Genomic DNA, 25,732 nt, shown 5'->3' on the forward strand with positions numbered 1-25,732 from the left:
AATTGTACCTATGTTACTTTCCAACACTGAGGATCACATACATCTCTATCAGTGGTGGAAAAGGATGAGGTACATTTACTCAAGTAGTGCGCTTTTGAGATACTTGGACTTTTCTTACTATTTTAATTGTATGCTACTTATACCACAATAAATCCATCCATCCATCCATCCATCCATTATCAGCCGCTTATCCGGGGTCGGGTCGCGGTGGCAGCAGGTTCAGCAGGCCGACCCAGGCTTCCCTCTCACCCGCAACACTTTCCAGCTCATTCTGGGGGATCCCGAGGCGTTCCAAGGCCAGCCGGGAGATATAATCCCTCCAGCGTGTCCTCAGTCTTCCCCGGGGTCTCCTACCAGTTGGACGTGCCTGGAAAACCTCTAATGGGAGGCGTCCAGGAGGCATCCTGACTAGATGCCCGAACCACCTCAGCTGACTCCTTTCGACACGAAGGAGCAGCGACTCGACTCCAAGCTCCCTCCTGATGTCCGAGCTCCTTACCCTATCTCTAAGGGTGAGCCCGGCCACCCTGCGGAGGAAGCTCATTTCGGCCGCTTGTATTCGAGATCTCGTTCTTTCGGTCACGACCCAGAGTTCGTGACCATAGGTGAGGGTTGGAACATAGACCGACCAGTAAATGGAGAGCTTCGCCTTCCGGCTCAGCTCCCTCTTCACCAGGACGGACCGGTACAGCGCCTGTTTTATTGCTGCAGCCGCACCGATCCGTCTGTCGATCTCCCGCTCCACCTTACCCTCACTCGTGAACAAGACCCCGAGATACTTGAACTCCTTCGCTTGGGGCAGGCAGTTTGTCCCCACCTGGAGGGAGCAATCCACCGGTTTCCGGCAGAGCACCATGGCCTCAGATTTGGAGGCGCTAACTCTCATCCCTGCCGCTTCACACTCGGCTGCAAAACGCCCCAGTGAATGCTGGAGGTCACAGTCCGAGGAGGCAAACAGGACCACATCATCCACGAACAGCAGAGAGGCGATCCCGAGACTCCCGAACCGGATCCTCTCCGCCCCCTGGCTGCGCCTAGATATCCTGTCCATGAAGGTCACGAACAGGACCGGTGATAAAGGGCAGCCCTGGCGGAGGCCAACACCCACCGGGAACGTGTCTGACTTATTACCGAGGATACGAACACAGCTCCTACTGCAGGTGTACAAAGACCGGATAGCCCGTGCCAACGGGTCCGGCACCCCATACTCCCGCAGCACCCCCCACAAAAACCCCCGAGGGACCCGGTCGAAAGCCTTCTCCAAGTCCACAAAGCACATGTAGACTGGTTGGGCAAACTCCCAGGACCCCTCCAGTAGTCTTGCAAGGGTAAAGAGCTGGTCCACTGTTCCACGACCGGGACAGAATCCGCACTGCTCGTCTTGAATCTGAGGTTCGACAAGCGGTCGGAGCCTCCTTTCCAGCACCCTGGCATAAGCTTTTCCCGGGAGGCTGAGCAGTGTGATGCCACGATAGTTTGAGCACACTCGCCGGTCCCCCTTCTTGAAGATGGGAACCACCACCCCGGTCTGCCAGTCCATGGGCACTGTTCCCGACCCCCATGCGACACTGAAAAGGCGTGTCAACCAAGACAGCCCAACAATGTCCAGCGCTTTCAGCATCTCAGGGCGGATCTCATCCACCCCTGGCGCCTTGCCACCAAGGAGCTTTTTGACTACCTTAGCGACCTCTGCCAGGGATATGGGAGAAACCACCCCAAAGACTTCCGGCGCTGCCCCCTCTCCGGGGGACATGTTAGCCGGGTTTAGGAGTTCCTCAAAGTGCTCTTTCCACCGCCCGACGATGTCCCCAGTCCGGGTCAGCAGTTCCCCCCCCCTGCTGAGAACAGCCTGGGGTAGGCCCTGCTTTCCCTTCCTGAGCCGTCGGATGGTTTGCCAGAACTTCCTTGAGGCCAACCGAAAGTCCTTCTCCGTGGCCTCCCCGAACTCCTCCCATGCCCGAGTTTTAGCATCCGCGACCATCGCAGCTGCAGCCCTTCTGGCCTGCCGGTACCCGTCAGCTGCTTCAGGAGACCCCTGGGCCAGCCAGGCCCGAAAGGCCTCCTTCTTCAGTTTGACGGCTTCCCTCACCCCCGGTGTCCACCACCGGGTTCTCGGGTTGCCGCCACGACAAGCACCGATGACCTTCCGGCCACAGCTCCGAGCAGCCGCGTCCACAATAGAGGCTTTGAACATGGTCCACTCGGGTTCCATGTCCCCAGCCTCCCTCGGGATTTGTGAGAAGTTCTTCCGGAGGTGGGAGTTGAAGACCTCCCGGACAGGATCCTCCGCCAGACGTTCCCAGTTCACCCTCACTACACGTTTGGGCTTGCCAGGTCTTTCTAGCCGACTCCCCCGCCATCTGATCCAACTCACCACCAGGTGGTGATCAGTTGACAGCTCTGCTCCTCTCTTCACCCGAGTGTCCAAGACATACGGCCGCAGATCAGATGATACGACTACAAAGTCGATCATTGATCTCCGGCCTAAGGTGTTCTGGTACCAGGTACACTTATGAGCCACCTTATGCTCGAACATGGTGTTTGTTATGGACAAACTGTGGCTAGCACAGAAGTCCAACAACAAAACACCATTCGGGTTCAGATCGGGCAAGCCGTTCCTCCCAATCACGCCCCGCCAGGTTTCTCTGTCATTGCCCACGTGAGCGTTGAAGTCTCCCAGGAGAACTATGGAGTCGGCAGGCGGCGCCCTTTCCAGGACCCCTCCCACCGACTCCAAGAAGGCCGGATACTCCGAACTGCTGTTCGGTGCATAAGCACAAACAACAGTCAGAGCTTTACTCCCTGCAACCCGTAGGCGCAGGGAGGCGACCCTCTCGTTAAATAATAACAATATATATATATACAAAATAATAATAATAATAAATGTCAAAGGCAAATATTGTACTTACTACTCCACTGCATTTATCTGACAGTTGGAGTTACTTTACAGACTAACTGTAACATTAAGATAAACAAATGTATGTTAAAAGGTGCAGTGTGTAGGATTTGGCGCCATCTAGTGGTGCGTTTGCAGATTGCAACCAACTTAAACTTCTCCCAAGTGTCAAACATGTAGGAGAACTACGGTGGCTGACACAAAAAACACGAAAAACAGGAATGGACCTATCAAGAGCCAGTGTTTGGTTTGGCCGTCACATGCTAGTGTAGAAATATGGCAGCCATGCTGTGAAGAGGAACAGCTCCATATGTCGATATAAATGGCAAACTTTAAGGTACAAAAAACACAATTCTTATATTCAGGTGATTGTATTTCATTTATGCCAATAGATTGCCCAAAATGCTACACACTGTACCTTTAAGTATATTTTTGCTGTAAATACTTGGAGTGAAATCTTGAATGTAAGACGCTTACTTGCAACAGAATTTTTTTTTATTTGCACTTCAGTAACTGATAAAAGTACTTCCTCCACCAGTGATTTATACATGTACAGGCCATTATTGAGCTCTTCCATCCTGTGTGAAATACAGCACATGCTCACAACAGACTTCCACTCATTCAGAAAAGAAAGGTGCGTCAACGAGGCTCCTGTAAGCATGTGAAGGAAATGCCAGGTCTGTCTGCCTTGTAAGGTAAACCGACTCTCTCCCTCTCTGTCAATCTCTCACTCACACTCACACACACACACACACACACACACACACACACACACACACACACACACACACACACACACACACACGGGATAGCCCCGGCAGTCAGAAGAAAGTGGAGCGCTCTTCCATATATGGACAAACTTACAAGGGTGAATGTTTGGGAAAGTGATGTCACGGACTGGGAGCAGACTGCCAGCTCACCACCCGCCCAGGTCCCAACGGCAGCCTGGTGATGAAAGTAACCACGGAACAAAACCAAAAGTAGCTGACTGCAGCTGGTTCGTAATGGAGTCTGGAGATAATTATACACTTTCTTTTTCTACGTTAGCTAATTAAACTACAGTCATTTGACAAAACAAGGTGATTCAACTTTACATTTAAATTAAACTATTAGCTAAAAGATTATACAATGCTCATTATATGTGCCAATTAGTCGTTCCATTTCATTATTGTGTCTTTAAATAATGAATGATTTAATTAGCTTATAAATGGATTTACAAAATGCATTGGAACCACGAGTCTACAGCCATGCTAGCAGCTGTAGTGGGGTCATCCTTCCAAAGCACGTGTGTCTCTTGATATTACCTAACATCATAAGTGATCGGTAAGGATTAAAATTACAAAAGGACGAAGGGAGGCAGACGATTACAATGTAGCGTTAGTTTGAAAGGTGGCACAGCAGTGCTTTGAGCTAAATGCTAATGTCAGCTAGAAGCAATGGTCACCGCATTAACCATCTTCTTTTAGTGTGTTAGCATGCTAACATTGGCTATACTAGACCAGTGGCTAGGGTGACCATATCCATAACACCAAAAAGGAGGACACTATGCGGTATTTTGTGAGGCTGTGAATAATTGCATAGGAGGGGTGCAGTTTGATTTTATTAAGTGTGAAGAGAGGGGATGTGAGCCCTTTTTACTGTAATTGATCTCCTTGGAGCATACCCTGCTTCATCAATTAATATGTATTTTCTTTAATATATATATTATATATATGTAATATATTATTAATATCTAATTATTCATTTTAATTAACAATGAAGTATATGTATTTTTTAATATATATATATATATATATACACACACACACATATATACATATATATATATATATATATATATATATATATATATATATATATATATATATATATAGAGAGAGAGATACACATAATTGCAATCAATTCAGTCAAAAGTAAAAAGACACCGCTGTAGTTCAAAGTAAAAGTTAAATTAAAACCTTAAGTTATGAATCTTAACCAGTGGCGGGCCGTGGATTTTCTACCTGCGCAAACTGTTCGTAGCGCACCCCCCCTCTACCCTCTCACACCTTGCGAGCGAACAGAGCAAGCGCTAGTTAGCTCGCGAGCTAACAGCGAGCTAGCGCAGACCTGCTTTCCATCTCGCCTCGGGTGGCCAAGCAGGGTGAGATGCGCCGCGGGGCTGGGAAGACAGCAGGTCCAAGTGTTATACAGTGGGTGCATCCCAAGTCTTTAAATTGTCGTTTCCTCGCTCCTCGATTGAACCGGAAGTGGTTCTGCGTCGCCATCTTGACGGCCGTCCCAAAGCTCTGTTTCTGCTCAGAGGAGCGAGGAGGGAAATCGGAGGAGCCATGATCGAGGAGCCCTGAGGGCAGGCTACCAGGAAGTGCTCGTATCAGGACACAGGACACAGTACAACATATTTCCTTGTGTCTTCTCTTCTCGCATGGTTTCCTTGCGTCTCTCCATGCATCCCTGGTGGGAGGGACTAAGACGCAAGGAAAGGACGCAAGTAATGGAAACGGGGATGCAATTTAGAGACTTGGGATGCATCCAGTGTCCACAGGGAAAAGTCTGCTTCTTCTTCTTCAAGTTTAAGTCGCGGACCGCAACCAACTTGACTTGGTGCATACCGCCTCCTGCTGTACCGGAGTGTGAGAACCAATCTAGCTGGCTGTCACCATGGGTACATCCCAAGTCTCTAAATTGTCGTTTCCTCGCTCCTCGCTGCTCGATTGAACCGGAAGTGGTTCTGCGCCGCCATCTTGACGGCCGTCCAAAAGCTCTTATTCTGCTTGAAGGAGCGAGGAGGGAAATCGGAGGAGCCATGATCGAGGAGCCCTGAGGGCAGGCTTCCAGGAAGTGTTTTAACACTGGACACTGTTCATCTGTTATGTGATTGGACGCTGCAGCTGAGCGGACTGATCGCTGGTGTTTCATACCAGAGACGATCACAGATTAAACTCAAGTTATATATTATATCTTTTCTTATTCACCATCTGGTTAAAATATGTTCATTGTAGGTCTGAACAACAAAAGGATCACAAACAACTGTCTTCAAACATTTGATCTGTTGTTTCCCTCAATAACTTTTATTATGTATGTAATTAAAATCAGAGAGAGCTGGAGAGAGGAAACACTTTTTACAACACGTAATGAAGAGAAAACATATTTATATTGTGGGTTATTTTATAATGATGTCACAATCAGAATTTCAAAACATACCGACGTAAATAATAAATAAGACGCATTCCGGTAGAAATGGATCCTGCGCGTATAAGCAGGACACAGTATATAAATACTCAATGCAGTTTATTAAACGGTAACAGACGACAGAGAAAACATCTCCACTCTGACATCATGATAACTTTGTCTTTATTAATATAAGTAGTCGTTTAACACCATTAAATCAACTGAAAACATACAATAATTTTTATCAATATTTTAAGTGCATATTTATTGGAATGTTCGCTAAAAACTCTCCCGACAAAACTCTGTCAGCTGTTAAAGCGACTGACAGCTGATTAAATGTGATCAGCTGTCAGTCAGCCGCAGTCATCAGAAATTGACGTCGCTTCACGTGACGCTTCAGAGGAAAGGACGTCTCTTGTCTATTAAAAAATATTTCTTCGCATCTTCTCTCCTCGCTTGGTTTCCTTGTGTCTCTCTATGCATCCCTGGTGGGAGGGACTAAGATGCAAGGAAAAGACGCAAGTGAGACTTGAGATGTACCCCATGTATTTAACCGGCTTCTCTACCATAGAGAGAAACAGAGGTGAAATGTGATTGGACAAGAGCGTTAAGCAGAGCGCTTAAGCAGAGCGCTTAAGCAGCGCCAAGCTGCACCCGCGAGCTGGCCAGAAGCAGACAGATAAGGCAGGAGCTGGTCAATGAGAAAATAAGCTAATAGGGAAACATAATTATAATGCATGTAGTGTATTTGTGAAAAACAATTACATCATAAAATAGATATAACTTTTAATTATTAAAAATATATAATTATAAAATAGATATAACTTTGATTCTGTTTAGGCCAGCAGAGAAGGCTTAGCAGGCCCTGACGGCCCGCCACTGCACTAGATAGAGCACACATGACGATGATTGGGTTGATGGGAATGTCATTCGTTTTTCCCAGGGTTTTATTATAAAAGAGTGCTGCAAGAATGAGTCCTGAAACCCGTAAATGAGTCTGCATCTTTTGACGCTATGCGGAATTTCCAGAGTTCAGGCCAAAAAAAATAAGGTGAGTAGCATCATCTGTTGCTCTGATGAAGCTTTAAAAATAAAATAACCCGGATGACATCAACAAGTTTAAAACTGGGCTTGAACTTGAGATTTCACATTTGTAACTGAAAGCTGGAGGTGTGGGGTTTGAAAGAATGGGGCATTTAGGAAAGCCAATAAAAGTCACCACTGAATGGAATTACATGTAGGATTCAGTGTTTTGGGGGCTTGACTATATAAGGGACTAAAGTCACGATACCTCGGCCCCTGCTGCTTCAATCCTTTAAATCCGTCTGCGAGTTCCCAACTACATGGAAGCACAACACTGAAATGTTGGAGTACCTCTTTAAGAGATCACACACTATTACAATTCATCCTGAGGGTGAAGATGACAGTTGCTGGCGGCACCAGATGAAAACTCAGAAGATCACCAAAGTCAGTGTGGACACCATGAATGTCTGGACACAGTCTCCGTGGTGATTCATGAAATAGTTGTTGAGATATGTCAGTCTGCAGCCAAAGGGGTGGACCCATTGCCACACAGAGCCTGGCCTCTAGCATGGCTATAAGAAGCTTTTAATTGTTGCTCCATTGTTGTATTTAAATTGCTAATGAGTTTTTTTTTCCATTCTGTCATTTAAACCGCCCTAAAAAAAAAAAAACTAAAACAAGGTCCAACCCACAGAGCAGCAACAGAAGTTCTAATTGGCCGGCTGATAAGAGTCTCTTCCTCTCAACAATCCAAATGGTGTCTCATTAAACGCATCAATTAACTCATTATAATTAGCCACTGAAATGTGTATAATTATTCTGTTGGCACACTCCAGAGCGGCAGTTTTGTTTTGGGGAGATCGGAGTGATTTCGCCACTCGGTCCAGCTCGTTGACGTCAACATAATACTATTCAGCAGAATATCTTGTGAAGAGTCAGCGGTGCAAAGAAACTCTTCTTTCTGAGGCACACGGGTCATGTGAAGAGCCGGTACACTGGGCTCTGTCTGGTCTCTGGCGAGTTCCCAAGGTATTCCAGTGATGTAGGGAGGGGAATTCTTAAATAGCTGTCCTTGCTGTTAAAGCTAAACCATGTATGGGATACTGCAGAACAAACGGGATAATCCCATTGAGTCGTACATGTTTGTGGTTAAACACAATTTGAGCCAAAAGGACTGTAGGCACGGGATGAAGAATGTGAGGACTCGATCTAAAAGGAGAGTTTGGCTCTTTTTCCGAATATGATGCAGCAGTGCACTGAACTCCAGTTTTCAAGACCCCGAAAACCAGATTTCAAAATTTAAGGGAAACTTCACAGATTTGAGGTATTAAAAGTCAGTCAGCAGGTCTTCTACAAGTGCTACTGAATATGTAATTAAAAAAAAAAAAAAAAAGACATTAAGTCTTTTGTGGCCACAGAGGAAGCTGATTGAAATCTGAAAAATTGCCTCAAGCGATGTCACTTGAGTCAGCATGGGTTGGGGCTGAACACTACAAGTAAACTCAGAAGTGACCTCTGTAGTCTGCTCCTCATCTCAATTTGAGGCTAGCAGCTGTTGGTCAAGTTGCATTGTGGGTAATGTGGGTTTTAAAAAGGAAGAATATGTAGGAAAAAAAAGATATGGTTTTTTGGGATTAATTTGGATACTTTTGTTTTCCCCCACTGTCCATTGTGAGTCTGTCGATGTTGTAGGAGTGCAATTAAACATTTATTTTTTAAGTATTTTCATGCAAAAAAAATATTCACAACTAAATATGCATTCATTCAATTTGAATTTAAAACTCAAAGCAACTAACGTCACATTAAAATATCGCTAAATCCTGATTGGTGCAGTGAAAAAAACATTTGGTCTAAACTGAGCCCCAAAGCAAGGTCAAAAACAAATCTCTCGTAAAATAAACAAAACTCCTCTAATTTAGGCAGAAAATAGCGTGTTTGTGTCGGTTCACAACACTCAAAGTAAGAAGCCGTTTGATAAATGTGTTTTTTTGGGGGGCCTTTAGGAAACTGAAAAAAAGTTAGGGTGTCTCCTCCCAAACCAATATGATGCGTGTGACTAAACCCATGCTCGCTCTGGTGGAAATCCTCAAGGTCTGTGGTTGTACTGGCCCCTCTCAGTCGCGAATGTGACCTATGTAGGAGGGTGTTTCTGCAAAAGAGCACACACAAGTTGTTAACCTTCCCTGAATAAATAAAGATTTTTAAAAAGTCCATTGTAAGTTCACTAATGGGTTCTCTCCTAATGTACCCAGCATGCTTCAGCATTGTGGTTAATGGCAGTGAAATATTCTTAATTCTTTCAGGGAATTTGTAAAAAAATAAATATAAAAGAAACTCTCGTTATACTTCTGATTGATGTGAAAGCTGTGAAACACTCTGACTCCCTTGTTCACCTCTGCATATGCAGCCTGTCATCAATCATTAAACAGGCAGGCACACTCCAGTCCGAATGCAAACAAGCCCAAAACAAACAATATCCCTATTTGAAAACTTGTCCCAGGGGGAAGCACAGGGGTTAAATGAAGGGTGTCTACTTCCTGCAGATAAGTGACGGCCACACAGACAAGTTCTAAGAAGGAGAGGAAATTATTGAGACAAGAGAGCCATGCAAACAACTCAATAACCCTCAACTGCGAATTTGCCTGCCCTCAGATTACCGCCAGCTCGTGAGGCCGGGATGCCATGCAGTATGTTTTCTTTCTTTGTAATCTTTTCCGATCGTCTGCTTGGTCTGGCAGAAGAGGGCCGTCGTCCAGGCCGTAAACGGGACCCCACCAGCGTCGCCGAATGACATCATGTGTTTTAATGGACAATCATTACACAGTTAGGGAATCTTGAGGGGGCGTGGCCAGATCATCTAATAAAAAGACACTCGGCCATTTATGGTTATTCACCTGATGATCAATATAATGTCTTTTCTTTCTTTTTTGTTTACTTTTACTTTGAAAATGTACTTCAGGTTCTTGACATTGTGATATTTAAACTAAACTAAATCCCAAAAGTGGGACACTGATGTCAAGTTCTCTATTTAAGCAATAAGTACGAGAGGCATTACTGTATCGTCAATAATGTACTGTTCAAGGGTGTTGTTAGAGCGTTATCTGCTCTGCTCTCCTGATTGTGAGCCGTATCAATGTTCGACTGTACAGCAGGAACTGGGACCACAAATACATTATTCACCACTGACATTCTCATCAAAAGTCATTCCCCCCAAAATATCAAAGTTTACACGAAACATGTTTGGTAACTGTCAAGCTTGAAATGACAACTAACGGTCGCACAATTTAAATCTACCTGTTATTTTAAGTGCGCACTGATATGGAACGCTTTAAATGTAAACAAGCTGTACAGTACTTTATTGCTGAATAAAGTACACCCCGTGACTTACTCTCAACCAATCAGAATGCTTGATTTGATCTACCCGTATTATAAAACATGAATAATAAATAGCATATAGTGGGTATTGAATTAGACAATTACAGTATTTTTGACTCAATATATTTAAAATGGCTTTTAGTTATGTTATATTATTACTACTTTTGGCTACTTAACGGATAGCAATATAAATAAATTAATAGATAAAGGATTTGTAATGTATCCACCAGAATTTTGTCTGACTGTGTCAAGATTTTCAACCAGCATTTAGACAAATATGTTGCTTGATCATATTTACAGAAAATATAATTAATCAGTTGACAACTTCTTTTGGTCGTCTGATCAGACTTTTCTGTGCAGGTCTAAAATCGTGGCTGTGTCATGGTCGTAAAATTCAATGCAGCTGAAAATTATTTGGACAAAATGTTCCTATATTTCTGTATCAGCCTGAGAGTTTTTAGACCACTTGTGAAAACTATAAACACAAAACAGGAAAAGTAGCCGAAGTCAGAAGGAGTTACAGAAAATCCTCCAGTCTCGTTTAGCATGAAGTGTACAAGTTTAAAGTAAAGGATTTTTCCTAGAACTAAACATGTATAGTTGACAGAACAAGGTCCATTTAGTGGCTCTGCAGCTTTCGATCATATCACTTGATCTTTCTCAGCAGATTGAGCAACTGAGTTTGCTCAGTCTCAGCGATTGTAGATTCTCAAATTCCCACCATCTATAATTCCAGGAAAATTGCGCAAAAAGATCATGGGATATGATCGAAAGCTCCAGAACAGCTTCTAAATGGACCTTGTGAGCTTGTTTGGCGCTGCAATGTTTTACTTTAAATATAAATCCACACATTTTCCCCATTTCTGTATTCTGAATTATTTCTCAGTGATGTTTATGTTTTATTCGGAGTGGCAGACTGATAATACCTCATTCAACTGTTCTCTTAATGGAAGCAAAGATAGCTTTTTAGTTCAGTCAATAAAATATTCGACTCTGGCCACAATTGCTCGAGGTCACGGGCAGCTGAACACATTTTCTTTCACAGGAAAATTGAAGCTGTGTTGCCGTGGCAACTGTCATAAGTAGCTGGTGAAGTACCCAAATCTGCAGCAAAATAACTTGTTTCATAATGTTTCAGACAGACGCGTGTCAGAAATAGTCAATATTTCACAGATCAAACTCTATTGTGAATCAGCGCAGGCCTGGGAAGAAGTTGCGGTGTTGTCACTGGAGAAACAAATTATTCTTTAATTGCAAGAAAACAAAAGCGAGCTCCGGCTTGTAATGGTACCCAGGGGCTGGATAATGAGACAAAAACAATCGGTGGAGACACTGAAAGCATCATTTCAATGCACAGCTTAAACAAACGGTACTCCTTAAGATTTCACACTCAATTCTTTAGACACCCTGAAGCAGTCTCAGTCAAAAATCACTTACAAATAAAAAGAATAAGCCAATCAGATTCACGCTCAGGGTGAAAATTAAGATGCTGCAAAGCTTTTGTCCTCCATAAGACCTTTTTGTTGTTGTTACGGTTGGAGGATCTCCAAATCCTAAGTGGAGCTTTCTACAACCAGAGCATGAGAAAGAAACATGAATGCCGCATGAAAATAAATGTGTTTCACTTAAAACTATTTAACATTGTTATCAACAATATTTAGCTTGCGTTTTCTAGTTCCATCTTTTATTGTCATCTTTGGTTTGACCAAAAGAACGATGACATCGTCTGATTAATTTGTTTCGGAAAACAAAAACTGACCACACTTTCGGTTCCTTCAGTCTTCTGCTCGTAATCAGCACGAGTCCATGTGACATGTCACATGACTACAAGACGCAAAATGAAAAGGCTGCGCTATAAAAACCCATAAAAAAAAAAAACACTTACTAAATTATGTCTGTTAACAAATGATTTCTTTCCGAGATGAGAAAGCTGTCTCATAATATTTTTAACTTCTTTTCTGAGGGGGAGGAGCCTGAATCTCCCTCCTCTGATCCCACGTGAGTCCGTTTCAGGGCGCTCATTGCCAGGCCTTTTCCTCTCTGCGGCCTGGTGTCTTCAGGTGTGACGCCAGTCTCTCCCTCCGAATCGGAGGAGACATAGAGGTTCTCTCTCACGTAGGGTGCTACAGTCCGGTGTCGCCCGTTGACTCCAGGGCTGTGTCGGTTTGGAGAGTTACTGTCTAAAGCCACCGAGCTGCTGCAAGCCTCGCCGCTGTCAGAGCTGCCGGCGATTTCTTCAGTTCTGCGTCCATCCAGAGACCGATGAGACGCGGCCAGATGTCTCTCCTCTTGGCTCTCGGGGGACATGACGGGGCTCAGACACACAAAGTCAGAAGGGCTGAGACATTTTTCCTCATCTCCGACGGGCTTGAGGGAGTTTTGTACCTCAGCGGACGAGGAGGAAGACAGGTCATCGATTAATATCGATGGGTAACTGCAGGAGTCCATGGCTGAAAACAGAGTCTGGACAGACTCGGGTCGATCCCCGGCTCTCGAGACGACGTGCACGCGCCGCCGCCTCACCACGTTGCGCCGCCTCACCGCGCTGCGCCGCTCCTCGTCGTCGCTGCTGGAGCTGGAGGTGGACGTGGAGGAGCTGGACGCTCCGACGGGAAGCGAAGGAGAGGAGGCGGGGCTGGACAGCGTGGAGTTGTCTCTGGGGCTCGGGGAGCGAGGCCGCGGCATGGGGTCGAGCCAAAACTCGCTGGAGTCCGAGTCCTCGTTCACGAGGAAGCCGGACTGGTGCCGCTGAAGCCTGCTCCGTCTCCTCGGCCGCTCCTCCACCTCCGGCTCTGCTTGCTCTTCTCCCCCCGAGGCATCGGGTCCGGCCAGGGAGGAGGAGGACGAGTTATCGGAGTCGCTGTGATGAGTAACAGCAGCGACAGCGACGGGAGGCGTTGCCATGGGCCTTGTGGTGCGGCGCCCCCGAGCGTGGAGCTGCATGATGGCCTCCTCGCTCAGGTCGCTGTCAGAGTCGGAGCTCCAGCCCTCGATCTCTCGACGCACCAGCGAGTCAAAGAAAGCCATCATGCGCGGGTCCTCCTGGATGGACTGGCTGACGTAGTCGTGGGACAGGCCGCTGCCGCTGTTGAGCACCAGGCTGATGTACTCCTCGTGGGTGTAGAGGCTGCGGGACTTGTCCTCCACGCGGCCTTCCAGGTCACCGAGACTCTCGGGCTGCTGGTAGGGACTCCACATCTGAGACGGAGGGAGAAACAATGACAGAAGGAGAGGGTGTAGACAAAAAGGACAAAAAGACCGATTTAGAATTGGACGGATGAAAAATGGACGGAGAAGAAGTGAAGAAAAGACGCCCAGTTCAGTTTGACAGATTCTCCGTTATGGATATCCTTTTTTACAGAACACCTGGACCTGAATCGCCTTTCACTCTGGACAGCAAAATGTACAACACACAGTGATTGTGTTACTGTACAGACAAAGAAGAAGCTGAATCTTTTTTTACCCCTTCTGCAAATGCTTTTGTGTGGACAGTTTCACCTTCTACGACAAGGACATTCAGACCGTTGGCAAGGACACATTTAAAATTATGTAAATTAAGTAAGAAACTGCATTTTTTGATAACATTAACCTCATAAAGGTCTCAGTGGGACGGGGCGAGAATGAGAGGGCATTCACAACATGTAGATTTCACATTATCTTTGGAAAAAAAGTAGAAAAGCCAGTTGCCTGCTGACAAATGTAACAAAATGAATATAATATATCATTATCGACGTGACAGGATGACGATACGATACCCGTGACACACATCCGGCTGGTTGTGTTGATTCATTAATCATGTGTCCACTACTGGAGGCTTTTTATTTGACATGGAAAGTATAAAATAGTTTTGGGCATTTTGTGATTGTTTGGGCAACATTCGTGACTGTAACCATGGTTTGGGGTTTTCCTAATTACACATTAAAACAGTATTATTATCCTTGCACTCATTTTCAGCTAGAGAACATTAAAAACAACAAGTAAAGGTTACTCAACGTGTTCTGTTTCTATGAGCGCGAGCAAAACAACGAACTGATGAAGTTTGACTGAGTCAGTCAAAAAACAGTGAGACATTCAGGCACCTTCACCTGCTGCCTGTTCAATTTCATAAAAGGTCAGCAGCAGGACAAGACAGTGACTCATAAAGATAAGACTTAAAATACAGGAGAGCAGGAGAGCAGCTGTTCCAACTGCGTACAATCTTCATCTTGTGGAAAGTGTTTTTCTTTTTAAATGGCAGATTTTTGTCAAGGAAGTCAACAGATCAAAATAAATGTCTTTAATTATTTAACTAACTACAAAATAAAACCGATGTTGCAGCCTGTTCTGCTTCAGTAGCGGCGTTAGCAATAATACTTGATTAACTTATAATTTGATGCTGCCACCGGGACTTCTGAAAGCCTGGTAGTATATCAGCCTGGCCTGGTTTCAGAAACACTGAATCTGAGGAACCACTCATATCTTCCCATGACCCAGTTTTTTTTAACACCGCCCAACGTCATCCGTTACAGACGACAGTCAATAATGGGGGGAAATCCATCTTTTTTTTCATTCCTCGCTGCAGCTGAGTCAGTTACTGTGTCGTGTCACTGGAGATCAATGTCTCACTTCAGGGCACGTCCGACTGAGGACAAAGACTCAAATATAGTCGGTCCACTCACAGAACTATTTCTCCAAGCACTGCATCATCCTGACATCGCATTCGCAGTGCATTAAGGTTTGGCGATCATTTTTTTATTTTCATGATGTGGTGCCGAAGAAACGATTTATAAAAGAATGAAAATGTTTTTTAAATATATTTAAAAAAATATATATCCACTATTCAAATCAACAGCTCCTTTTTAAAAGGCGACATATTGCTTGTGCACATACATTGGGTGTCTGTCGTGGCCACAAACTGTAAAATAAAGACAACCCAGTCTGATTCCTTGAGATGTGGCTCCTCTTCCTGTATCACATGCAGGATCATTAGAATATACCGCCCACAGCTTGGGAACTACTTTTGGAAAAGTAGGCGCAGAGTGTGAATACAGGTGTATTCAGACTGTGTGAAAGCTAATGTGTTTTTTGATTATTAAAGTATATAAACATATTCTAGTAAACACCAAATATACAAGTTTGAACCTAAAAAAGGAGCATAATACGTCTCCTTTCAAATGTGGTGTTTCTGTCCTTGGTGCGCCAATATCACGGCTCCATGTTCCATATATCATTATTATAAATTGTGGTTTCTTTATTATCTTATCTTTAATATCACAATCCGAATCATATCCATAATATCAAGTATTCCTTTTTGAGTTTTGGTGAGCAAGCATGAGGAGAATAGAGCTGCAGGGTATTGGAAAAAAAGGAACGATAAACAGGTTGATGGATGTAAAATACTCTTCATTCGCAATGTTACGCTCAATTAATTGACGATATATACGATCCGAACACCAGTCGGCACAAACCTCAAGTGGATAGAAGATTAAATTCTGAAACTGACCTTTAGGCCTAGAAAAAAAAGAAGCTGTCCAAACCTTCTTTCCTAAAAACACAGCAAAGATATTCCTTCACTAACCTTGATGACTTTCTCCACGCCCGAGGAGCAGATCATGTAGGTGTGAGGGTTGAAGCGGACCTGGTTCACTATGGAGCGGTGACCCTTCAGGACCATGAATGCTCCGTTTACCACTCGACCAGCGCCTCCTTGAAGGAAGAACACGTTGCGGGTTAGTTTGATGTGATAGTAACAGACAAAACACATGAGCTCAGAGTCACAGATAGAAGTCCTTGACCAGGTTTCATTCAAAGAAACAGCAGCCACGCAAAGAGGATTATTCAACCGGCTTCATAGCAACACAGCAGAAATGTAATCCTCATAATGTGCCATTAGTCTGACACCAAATAGCCCCAGTGCACATATTTTCAGTGTGAGTAACTCCGGGGAAAATAAAATCCATAAATGTGTCAGGTGGTGTGCTGCAGAGCTACAAACGGCCACATTCCTGGATTGTTGCATTTTTGGGATTTTCTTCCCAGAGAAATTTGGTTTCAGGCGCGAATCCCGTGAGCCGATGTGGAGCAAGTACAAGAACCAGTTGATGCCGTTTGAAACAAGCAAGAAATCATACCGGACTAAGAATACAACAAAAACAAAAGGTTGATTTAATATATCCGACAGTTACTTCAGTCAGGAAAGTACATTCTGACCAAATGAACCGAGGTCAAATCCCAGTCTGGGCTGAAGCTCAACGGAAAAGAGAAATATACAGACTTGAGGTCAAGCAGGTTTGTTTTGCTCTCCCTGACTGACGCCACAGAGCTTTGACCTTGCAGAAGTCACCAAAACGTTGTCATTAAAACACGCTACTTGTACGTTTTGTTTACAAACCCTGATTTCCTCACAGTGTGAACTTAAACAAACAAAAACACAAAAGAAAACAAAAATACAGAACAGAAGAAATGTAACAATCTCACAATGGAAACTAGACCAGTCAATCTTTTATCACGCGGAGACGCAGACATCAAGGCCCACACATCAGAATACATCCACATACGTGTGCAGACGGAGTCAAAAACTCACCTGCTTCCGGGTCCTTTGGGATCTTCCACATGTAGAGGTTGAAGTCGTCTGACCCAGACAAGATGTACTGAGGGGACAGAGGGATGTTTAGAGAGTTAAGTCTGCTCCATTGCTTATGACAAAACTCTCCATCAGAGCAGAGGAAATCATTTTCGCGTGCACACACACAAGTGCATCAAGTCTTAATGCATTCAGGAGATAGAGATACACAGATACACACACACACACACACACACACACACACACACACACACACACACACACACACACACTTTATTAGACTTTGTAAACAGATGGTTCCACTTAAAGCTGTCGCTTAAGGTACGTTTTGACAGAGCCAGTGGGGGAGATGTGTGAAGTCTACAATACGTAACGTCTTAAAGCGACCGTAGAGGAGGAACGATAGAAGCTGACTTTTGATAGAGGTACCAGGTGGCTACAGAGTCTGGCTGTCTTGGCTAACATTACTACAGTACACTGAGAAATAAGGCTTCCCAAAAGGTTCCTCCTGAACGTCTGCGGTTCTACCCAGAATCGTGTGCTTCTGAAGAACGGGTTCCTTGAAGAACCTTTTTCAGATTTGGATGAAAGTTCTTCGTGAATTTATGAAAGCATGGCTGTTAAACGATCCTCCCAGCCACAGCCCCAAAAACTGTGCTTGAGAACCATGATTGTCCCGGCAGGAGCCTCATGAGTCAGAGCAGTGTCCACCGCGATAGAAAGTCTATTGCAGTCCGAGCTCGGCTTCACTCGTCAATATACGAGCATTTGGCTGGATGTTGGTTATAAACGGGACTTCAAAAGCATCCACATACAAATATTTAGCTGCAGAACGTGAAGGACCAGAATGTTTTCCTCCTTTCTTGCCTCCTTTTATTTACACTCTACTCTCTTCTTCTCTCATCAAGCACATTTATATGTAATTGAAGTGTCTGTCGAGCCATATTTTACCATCTGGATGCACATTTTTGTCGAAACACTTTTTATTTGTTTTAAAAGGCCTCGTCACGTACTGCAGGACTTCTGACGAGTTTTGAATAATTTTGTGCCGTTTTTGTCTGCCAACGATTGAAACAAATGTCTTCAATTTCCTTTTCTGTAAACATTCTTTTGGTCTCGGCGGGTTTAAACTTTTTTTTTGGGAGGGGGGGAGAAATAGCAATCCTCCATGTCTTTGTGATGAAGAATCATACGATTGTTACTCATATGATTGTAGCTCCGGGGCACGCGAGAACACTACACCTGTGTGCTCTGCCTCAGGTTCCCAGAGGACACGTCAAGCAGGAATGTTACACCCACAACTCCCTCCCTTTCACCTTTGCATCGTTTCTGTGTGGTTCGTTGCCACTCTGCGCCTCTGCTTTCACATCAATCTGAGAAAATCCTCTGCCGTCTGTGGTTCTGGGTCTATATGAGAAAGTGTCTGCAAACTGTTGCGGTGTGATAAAGCTCGTAGTTTAAACAAGCAAACTCACCCGCTCAAATCTTTTTTTATCGCGGCCTGTCACGTTGTGGTTTTTGATGTTAAACAGAAACCCACCGGCCTTTTTTCCTTGTCGTCTGCCTCACGTGCTTGTATAAAAAATGTTATCTCACACGTCTGGTTTAACGTTGCTTCTCTTCCCCTCCGACGAGCTCGTAACACGCTGGCAGATAAAAACAATACTTTAGAAGTGTGTTTCACTGCTCTTTGAACGATCATTCATTTTTATACCTCCCCGAGGATTCAGCCACCACATTAGCAAGTTAGACTATTGATCGACTATCATTCTCAAATCCCAACTGATCCCAATAACTACACTCCAAAGCTTCATCAGTGGTTACATCAGTAATCTTTGTCAAAACAGGTTAAACTCTTGAATTATTATCAGTGGAGAAACATAAAATTGCCTAGTTTTCATCTTTAAAGTCAGACAATTAAATACCTATACGTATGAGAATACTTACTTTAATAATAATTTGTCATTTATATGCTGTTCAGCCCATTAACGTTGCACGTGCCTCAAGTGCTTGAGGGATCAGTATTTCTTGTTTTTAAAAAAGGTTTTTACATCACTCAAACAATAAGATTCATTGGAATTTTATTCTCGGCTGAGCGATCAGAGATCAATGGCCTTGCTCAAAAGCTTGGCAGCAGGTGGGCAGATCCAAACCAGCAGCCTTCTTGTGCCGTCCTGACTCGATCCGGTAACCTCTAAACCACCTCCTTGTAGAGAGGGACCGCTTTTTAAGTCTTCATGGGCTCCACTGACAACTGAGAATAATCTTAACATAATAAACATGGCTGCAGAGTGATGTCACGTCTGAGGAGGACCAACGGGAGGACTGTTGGCCGAGTTCAGGGGCTCCTGGTGTTCCTCCCAATTTCACAGAAGGAACTAATATATTCTATTTTTATTTCGATTGGTCCCACATGTTTCCAATATTCTCCTTACATTTTAAGAAACCACCAAAGTCAGATAAAACCGTCTCCGCTGTTTGTTATGATGTATAAAACCCCTCGAGACTCAGTGATATTATATCATATGCAGGACTTTGCTTTTATGGCTGCACATGAATATAAAATGGAAAATTCGAGATATCTTTTCCTGAAAGTAGTGGGACGGTGTGTCCCTTTATGAACCAAGCCTCTATCCTCTCGGATGACCCACCTGATCTTTGTCCCCAGCGAAGCAGCAGCTCTTCATGGTGCAGGAGTTGAAGTAGCCCTGGTTGTCGAACTGGAAGCTGGGCAGGCGGGAGTGCAGCTCGTAGAGGACGGGCGGCAGGCGGCGCCGCAGCGCCAACAGCTGGGTGCCGGTGCTATTGAAGCGAACGCTCATGGCGCTCTGCAGGGACATGCTACCGCCGTAACGAAGCAACGAGCTGAGAGAAGAGAGGGAAAGACGATTATGGACTGGATCAGACAACAATAATCCTTTATTTTTTTATAAATCTGACAAATTCTCAAAGTGAGACTTCAGAAGACATGAGCATCCCTAATCTCCAATACAGTTGAGTTTGTTATTATATACAAATTACCACAAAGGATTGTGAATTCAATTTATTATAATACATTTTATGAGTGGTAATTATTTATTTGATGTTTGAATGCCATGTTCATATTTGGAAACTTGTACATTGAGACTTTTTGACCCTACAGATGCAGTTAACAAGAAAATTCATATTTCTAGTGGAAGAAAACCATAAACTTTCAAAAGGAAAAGTGGGAAAGTGAGGGAAAAAAAACCCATAAATGAACATATCACATGGCATAAAAGAAGAGTGATAGGTTTGATATTTGCAAATGTTCCTTGAGAGCAGCCAAGTAGGATATTTACCTTATGACTTGAAACTCAAATATTATGATGGATGCTACTAAACCGTCAAAATCACGTGATCACATCTCCACCCTTTCAATGAGCAACGAGAGAATTACTGAGTATTTGAAGATGAGTCGAAGCGTTCAACCCGACTGGTTTTCTAAAGGGTTTCGATTCAATTTCTCTTCACTATAATATACAGTTGACACTTTAACGACATATTTTAACAGACTCCTAATTTGGTGTTTGTTTATTCTGTTGTAAATGTTCATATTTTTAAAACGATGTCTATTGCACTGTGTTTATTGTTATGCGCCAACCACCAAGCCAAACAACAATACATTATAATGATTAATGAAATGGGTATGTCATTTAACTGGAAGCTATGATTAAACTTAATAGTCCAAAAAGGGGGGGAAGGAGAGGAAGTGTAAATATTCCATATTTTAAAGCATCAATCTGATGCATTTTGAGATGCTTTGTTTGCCAACCTGGGGAGAGCTGGAGAAACTTAACTTCAGGCATGAGTCAAAAATTATTATGGCCTCCTTACTAAGTATTATGCAAGCCATTTCATGCCAGCCTGTCACTGGGTCTAACATGTACAGTATATGAGGCACAATATGGTAAGGGCACCACAAATGGCTTAATGTATAATGCGTTTTATGAATTACCACTCATAAAACGTACTATAATAAATTTAATTCACAAGAGATGGTTACAGCATGGTGGACATGCTGTAACTTAACTTGTCTACTCTTCCATCATGATTGACAGCCAATACAATGTAATTCAGATTGTAATACATTTTATTGGCAAAGATAACAATTTACAGTTCGTAATACTCTCAGAACCAGATTATTTTTTCTTCTTTGCCTCAACCACCAGTGTCTCCATCGCCCGCTTTTGCTGTTTTGCCACATGTCTCAGCCTTGCCCTTTTCTCTCCTGTCTGACGCCACACGCTGCCACGGACTCTCAGCTGCCAGTAATCTCACTCGCTGTCTCTCCAACAACGTTAGCTAGCTGACTAGCTTGCCATTAAAAAACTGGTGGGAGGGGAATGAAGCCGCTGTAGACATCTTAACGCTGATTGGCCAAGACTCGACAGTCAAAGATCTTCTATTGCGAAGATGATCACGACCTCAGTTTTTTTTCCGTGTCCCACTCCAATCTCAGAAACGGCGGACAGTTGACCCCCCACCCCCTCCTCCCTAAAACAAAAACTCTTCGGATCTACACGATCCACGTAGGTCACCTATTTTGGTTTCAAAACGGCGAATTTCGCCAAAAGGTGAGGGATTATTATGCCTGTTGTATTGTCTTGCTGTCTTTCTTTTGCCGTTTGTCTGTCATGGAAAATTTATAATAAAATCCCAATGAACAAAATAAAAGCAAAAAAACGTAATAGTAAATTGAGGGACTTTCTAAATAATAACTGTAAACATGTACACACAGAGGCAGAGCGAACAGTGGAGGAAGAGAAATTACTCAGTGCTGACTTTTACTGAACGCGCTGTCATTTGTGTGCTAGTAAACAGAACCTAAACCACACCGGAGTATGTGTAAACACACACTCAGCCAAAGTGTTTTTTCAGTCATTTCACTGGGGGGAAAAAACATTATATTTTTTGCTGCAAGGCTGTTGTGTAGTTGGCAGAGGACCAGTAGCGATTAGTTTAACAGTGAGACAACACCGCCCCCTGGTGGACACGAGCGGGAAACCCATCCATCGCAAGAGCAGATGAGGACTTTAAATGTGTTTGATTCAAACTGTTTACAATCACACACGACATGATTTGAAATTACCATGAATATATACAGTGAAATTGATTAAATACAGTCTTGATGACAAATTACATCAAAAGTCAATAACAATGTGCCTGAATTCACAAAAATATATATATATTTTTTGCAACGTCCCAAACTACTAAAGTGAGGAGATCTTTGATTTCCTCGCAGAGAAGCACCATTAAAGCTTCTCTTGAAAACTGGGTCAAGAGATAGAAAACTAGAAGAAGTCCAACCTGCGTGGCTTGCGAATGTCCCATAATCCGACTCCCTCCTTGGAGTTGGCTGTGGCGATCAGCCTGGGCTCCACCGGGTTGAACATCACACTGTGGAAGGCCGATGGGTAGCTGGCCAAGCAGAATGGCTCTGCGGGAAGAGATGAGGGATAGATGAGATTAATTATTATTACATGATTATTAACATTTCTGTGATTGTTTTTTAGCTACGGCTCTCGGGGTGTCACTATCGATTCACTGAAATCTTGGCAGAAGCTTATTTTTTTACTGACATTCGAGGAGTCCAGAGGATGTTTCCTAATGACTTTGGGGATCCGGTGACCTTTCATCCATCACTGAATGACAAAACTAATGACATTCTTATCAGCCTCAGCTGTGCTTTGTTTTTGGTGCTAATTAGGAAACGTTAGTCTACAAACACACCAAACTACGATGATGAACATGATGGCCATTACTGTACATGCCAAGCCACAAGTGGAACCTCACAGAGATGAGATCATGGGCGCTTAGTCTCGTTTATCTTTGTGAGTGTCGCAACAGAACGACATGAAAAGCCTGCCGGCAGACATGGAATACTGATTACTGCTTAATGTATTATTAGGCCCACTCGGTCACAAGGACGGCTTCAAAAATAGAAGGATGTGGACGTCATGCAAGACGATCCACTGCATTTTTTTAAAGTTAACAGGTCATACTAAGTCCCATCATGAGGCACTTTGCACCCTTTTCAGTCCAACAGTGTCCCTTAAAATACACCGTGTGACTGCACATGGAGAGCTTATTTACAACCAGAACAACATCAGAGAAGACACGTTAGAGCAGGGATTTTCTAAGTGGGGTATGGGGCACTGACAGGGGGGTCAACAAAATAATTAGCTATAAATTATAAAATCTACAGATGGCCGTCATTTGCACCAATAAAAACAAACATATTGTGTCAATTGCTCGCACCCACGTTAGCTTTGGGCAGATAGAAACTCCAGTAGATTGTGAAACACAGCAATGAGTTAATTATGTTAAAGATAAAGCACCAACTAAAAGTCAGCTTGAGAGTGGGAAGTTTAAACATAACATCTGGATTTATTAGAACAGTGGCAGACTTGCTACCGTTCATTTTCTGATAGATCAATTACTTGAAATCTAGGCTAGAAGTGCTGCCAAGTTGAGTCCAGATGCATTTTGAGTAAAATCATCATGTATATAAGTGGCATTAACATTCAATGACATTCTAAACTTCCCCACTACGGTGGAAATAAAGGATTGTCTCATTTTATCTGAACATGATTCAAATTTGTCTCGTATTCACTTTCAAACAGGTCAAAAGCATTTAGGTTGGAAAGTTCAAAATACTATCTATGTGCGTAAATGGTAGTAAGCATAGCTTAATCAGTGTTACGATTATTAGGGGGTCTTTGGCAAAGAAATCTCCCTGTAAGGAGACAACAAGTTTGAGAACCCTTTAGATAAGAGTGTTTGTGTATTTTACCATCACTAAGATTACTAGAGAGGTTCATTTTTATGCAATTAAGCTAAATTTACACACTTGATCCACAGTGTTTTAATCGATCCGATTCCTTTATCCTCCAGTGCAGGAAATTTAGGAGGCTGAGGCAACACAATTTGCCTATACAACCACTTTTTATTCCACTGTAAGCCTCACACAACAGCAGTATATGATTTCAGACTATGAGAAATCATATCCAAGAAGTTATCGGACTCATCTTTTGCAAAGGGGTTTAATCCTACATGCCTTGTAGTCCTGAGCATGAAATATAGCATCACAATATCAAATGGCTACTGGTTAGTCACAGGCGCACACGTGCCTCCTCCACTTACCTGTACTCGGCGGCTCGCGGGTGTCCCAGATAAGAACGCGTCCGTCGTCGGACGAGCTGGCAAACACGTTGTCATTGACCGGACTGACAGACAAACTGTACACGGCGTCGATGTGCAGGAACACGTTCAGAGTCTCTCTTCTGTAGGAACAACAATCATCCAAACGTCAATTGTTTTGAGAGTGTAAACACACAAAATGTCTAATGCTTTGAGTGTATCAAAACGTTTCAATGCTACGGTAGTGAGTATCATCCGTGGTATTTTACTCACCTCTCCACATCGTGAAGAATCACCTGCTCATCATTTCCTGTAAAACAACAAAACAGACACACGGTTTACAAAGTGATAATACAAAAAAATGCAAAACCACTTGGGCTTTAAATGCTCCATCAACTAAATCTTGATATACCATTATTATATTCTTTCCTCTCGAGTGATTTGCATGACGGATTCACAGTGAGCAGTATGACTCCAATAGAGAATTACTTTGCAACTCATTTAGATTTTCCCATTAATGTGACATTAATGTGCAATAAAGTATCTACAACATTTGCAAACAATTAAATACACATCAAATTAGCCATTTAAAATGTTTACCTGATAGAATCTTCTGCTTTCTGATGATGTAAAAAATATTACGGTTTCTTTCTTGTTCCATTTTTATTCAAGTGTATTTTTTTACATTTATTTCACTTGATTTTTAATTATAAGTGAATTCACTTTGTTGCATTCAAAAGCTGCATCCCCCGAGATGCAAACCATCGAAGGTTTCTCATTTCATATCAGATCTACCTTTAACCAATAAGTGACAAGCCACAAAAACACCTGCACAGGTCAAAGGGCAAGGATGAGGAATAAACCTTTGTTGTTGTGCAAGTTTTGCTCTTACCGCCAGAGAAGACCTTTTTGTTGGTGCTGTCAAAGGCCAGGCAGAAGATGTTGGACAGGTGCTCGCCCTTCAGTTTCAAAGGCTTGGACCGAGAATGGATGGCTTGTTCCATGTGCCACAGGAGCACCCTGCGGTCATCTCCTCCTGAATACGAGACAGATTGACAACGCCAATTTACAAACATGCACATTATAGTCCAGAGCAGCAGTTTCCAAATGTGTCGACTTAGCTATGACCCCGTCACGGTTTGCTTATGTCTTTAAGTTGCAAGCGGTTCAACACGACTGGTGTTCACGTCTCAGATTGGTTCATTTCAAGCATTTACTAGAGACCTGAAGAGGTGAAACTCTTCAGTAATTCACAACATAAAAGGAAAGATTTAGGGCTACAAAGGTTTGGCATCATCAGAAAACTAAACAGCACCTATTTTGGTTAATAGTTAAAGTTATCTTCAAACAAAAACTGGACCCATTCTCTTGTTCTGGCTTCTCTAGTTTGCTGGATTTCCTTGGTTATTTGCTTTACATGGTTATAAAGCAGTGGTGGAATGTAACAGTACATTTACTCAAGTACAAATTTGAGGTAGTTGAGGTATTTTACTTTAGTAGATTATCATTTATTCAAGTAATGTAATATACAGTTGTTTTTTCTG

At 43.3% G+C, this 25,732-nt stretch overlaps 1 protein-coding gene across 1 annotated transcript; it reads right to left on the bottom strand.

Moving 5' to 3' along the window:
- Window positions 1-12,400: 12,400 nt before the first annotated feature.
- dcaf5 (ddb1 and cul4 associated factor 5) lies at window positions 12,401-25,207 on the bottom strand (the record flags this gene model as incomplete). The annotated part of the gene is made up of 8 exons (XM_079220336.1): window positions 25,081-25,207; window positions 24,462-24,498; window positions 24,192-24,331; window positions 22,356-22,485; window positions 19,679-19,892; window positions 17,028-17,094; window positions 16,023-16,150; window positions 12,401-13,663 (listed from the first exon to the last, which is right to left on the bottom strand). The coding sequence occupies exons 1-8, from the start codon at window positions 25,190-25,192 to the stop codon at window positions 12,401-12,403; spliced, it is 2,091 nt and encodes a 696-aa protein (XP_079076462.1). The 5' UTR covers window positions 25,193-25,207.
- Between the last annotated feature and the right edge of the window lie 525 nt (window positions 25,208-25,732).

Source organism: Taurulus bubalis (genome assembly GCF_910589615.1).
Source record: "Taurulus bubalis genome assembly, chromosome: 1".
In the NCBI taxonomy this organism is placed as follows: Eukaryota; Metazoa; Chordata; class Actinopteri; order Perciformes; family Cottidae; genus Taurulus; species Taurulus bubalis.